Source organism: Palaemon carinicauda, chromosome 7 (assembly GCF_036898095.1).
Source record: "Palaemon carinicauda isolate YSFRI2023 chromosome 7, ASM3689809v2, whole genome shotgun sequence".
Classification (NCBI taxonomy): Eukaryota; Metazoa; Arthropoda; class Malacostraca; order Decapoda; family Palaemonidae; genus Palaemon; species Palaemon carinicauda.
The window spans coordinates 5,131,551-5,144,510 of record NC_090731.1 but is presented as its reverse complement, the minus strand read 5'-3'; the positions used below and the strand labels follow the sequence as shown (position 1 = coordinate 5,144,510).

The 12,960-nt window shown below is 42.8% G+C and overlaps 1 protein-coding gene across 5 annotated transcripts in view; it reads right to left on the bottom strand.

The window, feature by feature from the left end:
• The window catches only part of park (parkin), a 52,561-nt gene extending 39,829 nt beyond the window's left edge, over positions 1-12,732 (bottom strand). The window contains exons 1-2 of one of the 5 annotated variants that reach the window (XM_068376517.1): positions 12,645-12,732; positions 1,222-1,387 (exon numbers count right to left, since the gene is read on the bottom strand). In XM_068376517.1, the coding sequence (XP_068232618.1) occupies positions 1,222-1,353 (132 nt within the window). In that variant the 5' untranslated portion in view covers positions 1,354-1,387; positions 12,645-12,732. Of the gene's footprint in view, positions 1-659; positions 748-1,221; positions 1,388-12,644 lie in introns of those variants that run through there. The other 4 variants (XM_068376518.1, XM_068376519.1, XM_068376520.1 and 1 more) reach the window with 4 other exon arrangements.
• Between the last annotated feature and the right edge of the window lie 228 nt (positions 12,733-12,960).

Below are 12,960 nucleotides of genomic sequence, written 5' to 3'. Positions count from 1 at the left end.
TAAGCCAGAGGCTTATGGCCAGAAGCAGCGGTAGCAGTTGCACTTAATGAGGGAACAAAAGAGGTGAAAGACTTCCTTTGGGGTCTTCTTGGGTGTTGCCAAAAGAAATGCTAGAGAAGGCTTATCTCACTTCCTCCCCTACAAGGCATACGCCTGCCACTGCACAGGATGCCACATCCTACAGTTGGAACACCAGGACGATTACAAACATTCCTGCATCCTAAAAGACGTAAAAAGAGTATGGATCAACAGCCAGTTTAGCCAAAACCCATTGCAATATTCACCCTTTCCCCAGCAAGGACGAATCTCTTTCACATTCATATTTACCAACAGTAACAGTCAACATTCACTTTCTGCAACCAAAATTGAAAGATCAAGACTTTTGGTTTAGAGCGCAACAGTACCATACAGTACATTAGTACTCGTTGTCAAAGACAAAAGTGGAGAGCTTCAGACAAGTGGGGGAATGGGGTTACTTACCTTGCTCACTACCTGTTATTATCTACAGCGCATTGCTAACGAATTTAACAACCATTCCAGCTCTGCTGATGACATTTTCCTATTACTATGGATGAAAGGTTTATATACAAGCAGAAACAAAAAAAAGGATTCCCAGTAAAAACAGAGTTGAGCCAAAGGTTACATTGAATAAGACTAACTTGAGTAGGCAGCAAGATGTCTCCCCATCACTTACAAAATCGATGCCAGAACCTCCTGTATACCTTCTTGAAAATTATGGAACATTCTCTGAGGTATAAACAAATGAAACATTTATGCTACACAAAAAGCATACAAAACTAACAGGAGCTATTATAGTAGTGCATCATAAAGTCAAATATTTTTATTCATTCACATCTACATAATAATGGCACCTATAGCATGAGAATAAACTTAAACAGTGAACTTTTATGAAAAGCAAAAGAATAAAACTAGTTGTTAACTAAAAATCATACTTGGTTCATGTTTACAGCTAAAACCACCATATAAAGCTCACTAATTAAAGGAAGTTTGTGACAATATACTGTGCATGTAAACATTTAGTAGAGCAATAAGTCATCCTCAATTAGCTTACCAACATTAGCAGCACCACAACATACGGTGATACTCGCATAGTGCATATTTCAGATGAGTGTTCAAACTGGTGCATGACTACAATTAAATTTTCAATGTTATACCTTTAATCAATAAAACACTGAGGAGATATTGAAACACCATTCTTACCTTTTCACCTGTATTTGTTCTGACAAAGACTTCCAGCTGATCTGTGACGGCTGGCTGGGAACTGCTAAAGCCAAACATAGCCAGCAAAGACTTCCAGAGCCCATCAAGAAGAGTTAAGAGAAACCTCAGCATAGCAAATGATAGTATACTTATTCAACACATCACCCTGTAAAAATGATTATCATGTAGTGCTAAATGCCACTGATAAATAGATAACTTGAAAATAATAAATGTACTATAATAATAACCTGTTATTAGCCGTGATGGAATGCTTAACTTAATAGGGATAAATCAATGAATCTAGCCACGCAACTAGTCCATTACTGAAGCAATAGCAATATGTCAAAAAATTTTTAATCAATTTGTATTTTTCCTAACCATACAAACCTGAATCTGGGGTCCGAGACCCCCAGATTTTGAGCATTCACAATAAACTCTGGGAAGAAATTGAACGAAACCTGGCCCTTTCCCCTTGAATTGGCAATGTCATAGGAAAGACCATACAACTCACTGACTCTCTTAGCTCAGGGCGAACAAAAAGACTGTCTAATGGGCCAAGTCTCAGACAGAGGCTCGACTGAGCGGTTCATACGGGGCTCCTTTGAGGGAACACAGGACTTCCATAACATTCTACGGAGATGGTCCAACTTCAGACTGGGGGCAAACTTGCTCAAAGCTCCATATAAGCATAGACAACTCCACTGAAAGAAAATGTTGACTCCTTTCAATGTAATACCTCATTTAAAGCTGAGCAATAGCCTTTCACAGCTGACACTAAGCAGAGTTTTTCCTCCCAGAGGTAAAGGAAAAACTCAGCAATAAAAGGATAGTAGGTCCACGAGGAAAGACACCCTTTACCAACGACAAAAGATTTCTCATTTCACCTGGTAGATGAGGCCGATGACCTCTTTATGGAGCATCAACATTTTAATTTATTTTGTATTTTTTTTTCATTGTTTGCCAAATCCTTTTGAGAGAGAGAGAGAGAGAGAGAGAGAGAGAGAGAGAGAGAGAGAGAGAGAGAGAGAGAGAGAGAGAGAGAGAGAGAGACAAGCCAACGAGCAAGAGGTAATTGATGTAACAATTGTTTGTAGTGAGAAAGACTGTTGGTATAGTTGAGATTGTTTGTTTACATTTTTTTTTTGGTAGCTAGTTTAGGACAGTAATGAATGTCTTGGGCAGTCATTTTTGACTGACTGCAGGCAGAGGCAGTTGTGCTTGTGAGCGCTGGATTATAATTACTTTCAACCAACTTAGGAAGTGTCTATTCATATACAGTAATCAGTAGGTACAAGTATTGTTTACCTTTGCTTGGAGTGATTGTGAATGATAGAAACAATCAATCATTTATTTTTTATTATAGTGTGATATCTAAGTTAGCTAGGAGTGTTGTTTTTTGTTTTTGTTTTTTTCCAGGCCATAATTCCTCCTTTGGAGAGAGAATTTTTTTGAATGTGGACTTGTTGTTGATCAGGCCTGTGATAGAAGATTGTTATTAGACTGCTCGTGAGGACTGTACAACAGTAGATGACCCGGCCTGTTTATTTATATTCCATTAGGTGATGATGATATCCACGACCCTAATCAATTGAAACAGTTGTTGCAGAATGCCAGAAAGTGTTCTGTTTTCCACATAAATAGGTATTATTATAGAACAACACAGGAAAACCTTTACTAATAAAGAAATGGAGTTTTATATAGAAAAACTTATGTTTTCTTCAAAAAAGACCATTATTTCCATTGCAAATAAAGTCAATAAAATATACCCTAATATATTCTAAGGTAATGGGAGCTACCCAGTGGGAACCAGGGTTTTGGGTGGGGAAAATTTACTGGGAAATCTATAAATAATGGTAAAACTAACACTTCCATTTCTATACATTATTCTCTGGGACGCATAATAAATCCACACAAAAATTACACAAAATATTTGCCTTCTATGCTCCCGAGTTATTTCTCGTTTGTTTGTTTACATACCACTGTTCGCATACATCCGCAGGTAAGGTAAGACATTATTTGTAATTCACTATTAAGACCCTATTGTAGTTACAATGTTAGTGCATATAAAGGAAATAAGGCAGGGCTTTATTTATGATTTACTTTTAGGGTTTGTGACCTGGGAAGGGGGTCCGGGAGACTTGCCTCCCCCCCTGCTAGGTCTGTGATATGGGAAGGCTGCCGGGCTAGGTCTGCAAACCTGGGAACTACTAGGTTAGGTTAGGTGGCTGTGTGTTAGGTTTTGTGGCCTTTTGAATGAATCATGATATTTTAATTATAAAATAAATTTTTGAATATACTTACCCGGTGAATATATAATAGCTGCTGCTCCAGCGGCTCGACAGAAAACACACACAAAAACTCGCGAGCGATCGCTATGAAGGTTGCGGGTGTGCCCACCAGCGCCAACTATCGGCCAGATACCACACATGCATGTAAACAAGCCTTCAATTCTTCTCGTCCCGCTGCGTCTCTATTGGGGAGGAAGGGAGGGCCTTTAATTTATATATTCACCGGGTAAGTATATTCAAAAATTTATTTTATAATTAAAATATAATTTTTAAATATTTAACTTAGCCGGTGAATATATAATAGCTGATTCACACCCAAGGCGGTGGGTAGAGACCAGAGTTAATTAAGTTTACAGCGTATATGCTTAGAGTTTTTGACAGTTATCAATATAACAAAACCCAAATATATAGGTACCTGGTAAGGAAGTTGACTTGGACGATTACTCTGCCTTGTAAGTCTGTCTTCCTCACGAAGCCCAGCGATCCTCTTAGGATGCTGAAAGACTCCCAGGAGCTGAAGTATCAAGGGTTGCAACCCATACAAACAGGACCTCATCAAACCCCTAATCTGGGCGCTCTCAAGAAATGACTTTGACCACCCGCCAAATCAACCAGGATGCGAAAGGCTTCTTAGCCTTCCGTACAACCCAAAAAACAATATTAAAAACATTTCAAGAGACAGATTAAAAAGGATATTGGAATTAGGGAAGTGTAGTGGTAGAACCCTCACCCACTACTGCACTCGCTGCAACGAATGGACCCAGTGTGTAGCAGTCCTCGTAAAGAGTCTGGACATCTTTTAAGTAAAATGACGCGAACACTGACTTGCTTCTCCAAAAAGTCGCGTCCATCATACTTTGCAGAGATCTATTTTGCTTGAAGGCCACGGAGGTTGCTATAGCTCTAACTTCGTGCGTCTTAACCTTAAGCAAACATCGGTCTTTTTCATTCAAGTGAGAATGAGCTTCTCGTATTAAAAATCTGATAAAATATGACAAAGCATTCTTTGACATAGGCAATGATGGTTTCTTAACTGAGCACCATAATGCCTCAGATTCACCTCGTAATGACTTAGTACGAGCTAAATAGAACTTAAGAGCTCTAACAAGACATAATACTCTTTCCAGTTCGTTGCCTACGATCTCTGATAAGCAAGGAATATCAAAAGATTTAGGCCAAGGACGAGAAGGCAGTTCATTTTTGGCCAGGAAACCAAGTTGAAGAGAACAAGTGGCTTTTTCTGTAGAAAAGCCGATGTTCTTACTGAAGGCATGAAGTTCACTGACTCTTTTAGCCGAGGCCAAGCACACTAGGAAAAGTGTCTTGAGAGTGAGATCCTTCAGGGAGGCTGAATGTAATGGCTCAAACCTGTCTGACATGAGGAACCTTAGGACCACGTCTAAGTTCCATCCAAGAGTTGCCAAACGACGTTCCTTAGAGGTCTCAAAAGACTTAAGGAGATCTTGGAGATCTTTATTGTTGGAAAGATCTAAGCCTCTATGCCGAAAGACCGAAGCCAACATGCTCCTGTAGCCCTTGATCGTGGGAGCTGAAAGGGAGCGAACCTTTCTCAGATGTAAGAGAAAATCAGCGATTTGGGCTACAGAGGTACTGGACGAGGACACAGATGCTGACTTGCACCAGTCTCGAAAGACTTCCCACTTCGACTGGTATACTCTAATGGTAGAAGCTCTCCTCGCTCTTGCAATCGCACTGGCTGCCTCCTTCGAAAAGCCTCGAGCTCTTGAGAGTCTTTCGATAGTCTGAAGGCAGTCAGACGAAGAGCGGGGAGGTTTAGGTGTACATTCTTTACGTGGGGCTGACGTAACAGATCTACCCTTAGAGGAAGACTTCTTGGAAAGTCTACCAGCCATCGAAGTACCTCGGTGAACCACTCTCTCGCGGGCCAGAGGGGAGCAACCTTGTCCCTTCGTGAGAGGCGAACTTCTGCAGTACTTTGTTGACAATCTTGAATGGTGGGAATGCATATAAGTCCAGATGAGACCAATCTAGGAGAAATGCGTCTGTGTATTGCTGCTGGGTCTGGGACTGGAGAGCAATAGATTGGAAGTCTCTTGGTCATCGAGGTTGCAAAGAGGTCTATGGTGGGTTGACCCCAAGTCGCCCAAAGACTCTTGCACACGTCCTTGTGGAGGGTCCATTCCGTAGGAATTACCTGACCCCTCCGAATGAGGCAGTCTGCTAAGACGTTCAAGTCGCCCTGGATAAACCTCGTTAACAGGGAGATGCCTCGATCTCTTGACCAAATGAGCAGGTCCCTTGCGATCTCGTACAGCGTGAGGGAGTGGGTGCCTCCTTGCTTGGAGATGTACGCCAAGGCTGTGGTATTGTCGGAGTTGATCTCTACCACTTTGTTTCGAAGGAGACTCTCGAATTTCATCAAGGCCAAGTGGACTGCCAAAAGCTCCTTGCCGTTGATGTGCATGCTCCTCTGACTTGAGGTCCACAGACCTGAGCATTCCCGACCGTCCAGGGTCGCACCCCAACCCAAATCCGACGCGTCTGAGAATAGTACGTGGTTTGGGTTCTGAACTGCTAGGGAAAGTCCCTCTCTCAGACTGATATTGTCGTTCCACCAAATCAGGCATGCCTTTACTGGTTCGGAGAACGGGATTGAGACCGTCTCTAACGTCTTGTCCTTCTTCCAGTGAAAGGCTAGATGGAACTGGAGAGGTCGAAGGTGTAGCCTTCCTAGCGAGACAAACTGCTCCAGGGATGATAGAGTTCCTACTAGACTCATCCAATTCCTGACTGAGCACCGTTCTCTCTTCAACATCAGTTGGACTTTGAGCAGGGCTTGCTCTATTCGGGTGGCAGACGGAAAAGCCCGAAAAACTGGACTGCGAATCTCCATCCCTGAATACAGTATAGTTTGGGATGGAGTCAGCTGGGACTTTTCTAGGTTGACCAAAAGTCCCAATTCCTTGGTCAGATCCAATGTCCAATGAAGATCCTGCAGACAGCGATGACTGGACGAGGCTCTGAGAAGCCAGTCGTCCAAGTACAGGGAGGCTCGGATTCCCGATAAATGGAGGAATTTTGCTACATTCCTCATAAGCCTCGTAAACACGAGAGGAGCAGGACTTAGGCCAAAGCACAGGGCCCGAAACTGGTATACTGTACCACATTTTTTAAAACAAACCTCAGAAACAGTTGGGAATCTGGGTGTATAGGGATGTGGAAGTACGCGTCTCTTAGGTCGAGAGAGACCATCCAGTCTCCCTTTCTGACCGCTGCTAAGACTGATTTCGTGGTCTCCATGGTGAACTTTGTTTTCGTAACAAAGACGTTGAGCGCACTGACGTCTAGCACCGGTCTCCAACCTCCTGTCTTCTTCGGGACTAGGAAGAGACGGTTGTAAAACCCCGGTGATTGAAGGTCCGAGACTTTCACCACCGCTCCCTTCTCTAGCAATAGAGACACTTCTAGGTTTAGGGCTTGTCTCTTTGACTCCTCTCGGTACCTGGGAGAGAGGTCGATGGGGGAAGTCGCTAGAGGAGGTTTGCGTACAAATGGAATTTTGTACCCCTCTCTGAGCAACCGAACAGACTGTTGGTCTGCGCCCCTCTTCTCCCAGGCCTGCCAGAAGCTATTCAATCTGGCTCCTACTGCTGTCTGAGGCTGTGGGCAGTCAGACTCTGCCACGTGAGGACTTGGCTCCTCTCTTCTTTCCTCTCTTTCCCTCGGCACGAGTACTTCCCCTGCTGGGAGCTCTGGACGCCGGAGTGTCGATCCTGGGTCTAGCAGAAAAGGATGTAGAAGGAGTCCCTTTGCGAGCAGAGGACGCCACCAAGTCATGGGTGTCCTTCTGCACGAGTGAAGAAGCTATGTCCTTAACCAATTGTTGCGGGAACAAAAACTTTGATAAAGGAGCAAAGAGCAGTTCTGATCTCTGACAGGGAGTAACTCCTGCCGAAAGAAAAGAGCAAAGGGACTCTCGCTTCTTTAAGACTCCCGACGTAAAAGAGGAGGCGAGTTCATTGGAACCATCGCGGATGGCTTTATCCATACAGGACATAATCAGTAAGGAGACATCTCTATCAGCCGATGAGATTTTCCTACTTAAGGCTCCCAAAGACCAGTCAAGGAAGTTGAAAACTTCAAAGGCTCTGTATACGCCTTTCAGCAGATGGTCAAGGTCCGAGGAGGACCAACTAATCTTCGAGCGTCTCATGGCTAGGCGGCGGGGAGAGTCTACGAGGCTTGAGAAGTCACCCTGGGCAGAGGCAGGGACTCCCAAGCCGAGAACTTCTCCCGTGGCATACCAGACGCTCGATCTAGACGAGAGCTTTGACGGAGGGAAGGCAAAGGCCGTCTTCCCCAAACTCCTCCTGGTTTCCAACCAGTCGCCTAAAAGTCGTAAAGCTCTCTTGGAAGAGCGAGAGAGCACTAGCTTTGTAAAGGCTGGCATGTTAGTAGGTAAGCCTAGAGCAAACTCAGACGGTGGCGAACGAGGAGCAACAGTGACGAAGTGATCGGGAAAAAGCTCCTTGAAAATTAACATGACTTTCTTAAAGTCCATTGATGGAGGAACCGTTCTAGGTTCATCTACATCCGAAGGATGATCATCATGATGAGGGTCAGCAACGTCCTCATCTGAAGGATCCTCATCCGACAACTGCTGAGTAACAAGCAAAGGGGTTAGCAATGCTTGACACGCAGAGTCCACATGCACTGGTGCATTAGTAGCAGTCCAGGACGCTACGTCATGTAACTGTTTAACAGCCTGTGAATTGTCAACAACAACAGGAGCGGGAGGACGCTCGACGTCAACTCGAGACTGTTTTGACTGCCTAGTCTGAGCAGTCAAAACAACTCTAGACTGCGGTGGTTGACGCTCAGCGTCAAAACAAGTCAACTCCGCTGGTTGGTGAACGTCCTGAACGTCAACAAGAGCATTAGGAAGTGGCTGAACGTCCATATGCGGCTGAAAGTCAACCCGTGACTGCATCGAGTGAGGCTCTACAAAGCGAGACTGACGTGACTTAGCTACGCTAACGTCAACAGGACGAGCAAAGGCTCGTTTTGGCGGCTGAAGGCCAGGATCTCGATGAGTTAAGCGGCGAGGATCATCGTGAACCTTATCGGCAGAATAGTCTTCCATAAGGGAGGCGAGCTTAATCTGCATGTCTTGCAGCACAACCCATTTAGGATCAACGGGAATGGGTGCGGTAAAAGACGGGGTTAACGTCTGAGACGGCACAACCTTGCCTACACCAAGACTCTCTGAGCCTGTGTAACGTTGCTGCTTAGGCGGCGAGCAGTCTTCCAATGACTGCAAAGGGTCAGAGCTGTCCCAATGGCTACAGCCAGGACGCTGGACCTGTCCTGAAGGGACCGACTTTCGCTTAAGGGGCCTAGAAACCTTGCTCCACGGTTTCTTATGCGAAAAGCCTTCGGATGACGAGGAGAAAATGGTCTCTCTCGTCTTATGGTAGGGGCGATCTTGGTGAGACACGCCTGATACCATAGAGGGAACGTCTGTTCGCTGATCAAGGCCTCTCGAACCCATAAGTCGTACGACATTACTTCTCCCCAGGGCTTGGGAGCTTGCAAGAGGTCTCGGACTAGGTGAACGACAGGCACGAACAGACGAACCCTCGGTCGCAACACTGTTCACAACACTTTGCGCACTAATCACTTTCCCACGATTTTCCGCTGTGGCACTCTGACACTTAAGTTCTTTAACGTCAGCCATGAGTTGATTACGATCTGTTGCTAACGATTCAACTCTTTCACCCAAGGCATGAATGGCACGTAACATGTCACGCATCGATGGTTCCTGAGTGCCAGTAGGGGGTTCAGGCACAACCACTACAGGGGAAGGATTAGGTTCAGGGGCATGTGGAGAGGAAAAATCTACTGACCTAGAGGAACTCCTCCTTACCCTGTCTCTCTCTAGCTTACGAGAATACTTGTCGTATTCGAGCCAATCGAATTCCGAAAGGCCCACGCATTCCTCACACCGATCTCCTAATTGACAGGTTTTACCCCGACAATTAGAACACACAGTATGTGGGTCGAGAGAGGCCTTTGGAAGACGCCTATTGCAATCCCTAGCATTACACTTACGAAATCTAGGGGCTTGTGAAGCGTCAGCCATTTTGAATTAGTCAAAGAAAGTAAAAAAAACAATCCAAGTCATCAACAATTAAATCTGTCCAATAAAGAGTTCAAGAGTTTAAGTTGAGGAAAAACACCTGCACTGCGAAAGCTCAAACCAAAATGAAGTACTTCACCAAATATGTTGAGAAAACTCCAGGTTATACAGCGAGTATTGATACGTCTTGTCGTCAAGGTCGACAGAGAAGAATTGAAGGCTTGTTTACATGCATGTGTGGTATCTGGCCGATAGTTGGCGCTGGTGGGCACACCCGCAACCTTCATAGCGATCGCTCGCGAGTTTTTGTGTGTGTTTTCTGTCGAGCCGCTGGAGCAGCAGCTACTATATATTCACCGGCTAAGTTAAATATTTAAAATTTAAATTTATACTTTCGTTCAAAAAAAATCCTTACGGGACAAACTGTTTTTCCTGTACTGTAGCTCATAGTGTGTTTGCTATTAATTTTACCTTTATTTTAGTCATAAATGATCATGTTTTTTTCCTGTTTACCCTCACCCAAAGCTCCGTGTTCCCATCAGTGTCCGTTGGGAAGGTGGGGATAACTGGAGAATAGCTTATTTGCGGCAGAAATAAAGGTCAAATTCGTTGAAGGAGCACTATTTACTGTAGGAAAAACTATTTTTTCTATTAGAAATATTGTCCCATGTTAAACTATAATTTTAACCATACTGTATACTATATATAATACTTACTCTTATACTGTATTTATATGGTTGTGGTGGATTTTATTTTTAAGTTTTATTTGTGTTCTTCATGGGATTATGTGGATGTTTATCTTATTTACATTAGGTAAAGATTGTAGTACTAAGAATGGTTGTTTGTTGATGTTTAGTTATAAGAAATGTAGTACTGTATTAAGGTTATGAGTAGTTCTAATTTCCCTTCTGTCCAAGAGTCTGGTTTGTGATAATGTAAGGGGGAAAAGTTTGTCCTGCAGAAATTAGAATCGATAACTATTACAGATATACACCTGTATTTTTACACACGCTTATCTTGTGGATTAATTTCTTACCTTTACAGTCGATGTGATTCATTTACTTTGGTTTTACCCAACTCATACACACAAGTTTCCACACTAGGTCACACTTGATTGTTAAATATACTGGACTGGTAAAACACAAAAAAAGACAGGTATGATCCAATAACAATGGTAAAAAATCCATAATCTTTGAGATAAGCAGCCATTAAAATACAATTTTCATACAATAATGTATACTGTATTATGTTTTTGGGGCTAATCTTTACTGGCGCACCATAACTAGTAGACATCGAGCCCATCCTTTCTCCCTAAACACAACAGAAGTTGCTGTGTCCTTACTCTGGGTACACTGATATATCCCTGAATACTACCACTATTTTTTCAGTAGCTTTCTTCATGATCTGAGCATAACCTGCCATTGACTAGGCCTATTTTCATCTTTATTGTTAGTACTTTAAATACAATAGCATTTTCTCCTTTTTTTGTTTTTCCAATTCCCCAACCACAAACACTGGTTTCTCACTGCAGTTCTTCCACTGTTGTAAAGCAGAAGGGTAGTTAGTAGCAGGTTGGATACATCATACAATTTCTTTAATAGTTAGGGTTGGTTAGGATAGGTTAGATTAGGGTACATTAGGTTAGAATGTTTTAACATTTTGAACAATGATCCCAAATGCTAAAGGCATTGGATTTATGGATCTGGTGTATATAGCCCAGTGCTGGGACAGGGAGGTCCTTCAGCATCCCAGTGCATCCAGGGTAAAACCTACAGTTACACTACAGTATTTAATAAAATTGGAGGAGATTGGACACCAAGATGGATAAAATCAAGCAACAATGGAGGTAAACTATAAAAATATAAAACAGGTCCATCTAGGGATCGACGAAAGGCTGCAGAGACCCTTAGCTTGCTGCACTGGCAGTACTACCATCTATGGGAGCGTGAAATCAGAGGGAAACACGAAACAGGGAGTTTGCACCAGAGTAAGAGATGAATGCATATTTCGGGGGTGAATTTAGTTCATTGGAACAGGCATAAATTTTCTTATTGTGAAATTAATTTACTTTACGGGGGAAATATTTTTCTTAATCAGAAATTTGATATGAATCTAGTTTTACAATTTATATTATGATTTAGTGTTACGTTGGCAGGAGTGAAGCTGGTTGGGAAGCAAACAGGGTTGAGATTTATTTTTAGGGTAACCTTAGGATATGGCTGTCTAATAAGGGGTCTCATAGGGGGCTTAGTCCCTCGTAAGTAAGTAAGTAAGCAAGGAGGTTAGGAGGGGCACCTTAGGTTAAGCAGCGTTCTTGTGTTTGTTTCCCTTTTTAAAAGGGGGGGTTGTATGTATGATAGCAGCCACTTGTATGTATGATGATGACTGACTAAGAATACGGCAGTGTAAGGGGAGGTCGCAGGGGGGCATTAGGGTAAAGGTTTACAATACTACAAAGTGGTTTTTTCCCTAGGTTACATTACCCTGTAATACAGTACAATAATACCGGCATTAGCACCCCACTTAGGAGGTAAGTAGGTAAGGACAAAGCTTGTAGGTTAGGTTAGTGAGGGGGGAGGGGAGAGTCCATTTTTATATGCAAGCTGGAGGAACTGGCCGCTAACATACAAAGGCTCCAAATGTGGTTTTCCAGTGAAGACTTGAAATTTCAAACACAGCTTCTCCTAATCAACTACAAAGTCTCTCATAATTCAAACTGTAGAGGAAACATAGCCTACAGTATGATATGGTTTCAACATATGGCTAAAAAATTTACCGTAGTACTATGTTAATGGTTATAAATGTACAGTAGATTACAGATAATAATTTTATTACAACCTTAGTTGGAAAAGCAGGATGTTAAAGGACCAAGGGCTAATAATAGTCCGTTTTTAAAGGCCTCTAAATTTGGGCATCTAGTTTCTACCAGTACTGGTCTGTTGTCTTAGAGAAAATGTCAGTTTCCTTTTATAACTGACTTTCAAAATAACATTTAAATCGCACAGCAATAATACCTTTCACGGCAATCCATGTCTACCTTGGCAATCTGCAACTTTCCTAGTCTCCTTTGCCGTCAGCTGATCTTTGTTTACAAATTGCACGACTGGATTATCGTACAGGAGCCTTAAAATTGTCGTTTTTCAGCCAAAATTATCGTACACAGTTTCAGTATAATTATTAATAAATTACATGATTGACTTATTTCAAAATATTTTGATATATTTTTTAATTGAACACACACATGTATATACCTAAGGTATGTATCGTACATCGTACTGGACCTAAAATAATCGTACATGTACGATAATTATCGTACGAATGGCACCCCTG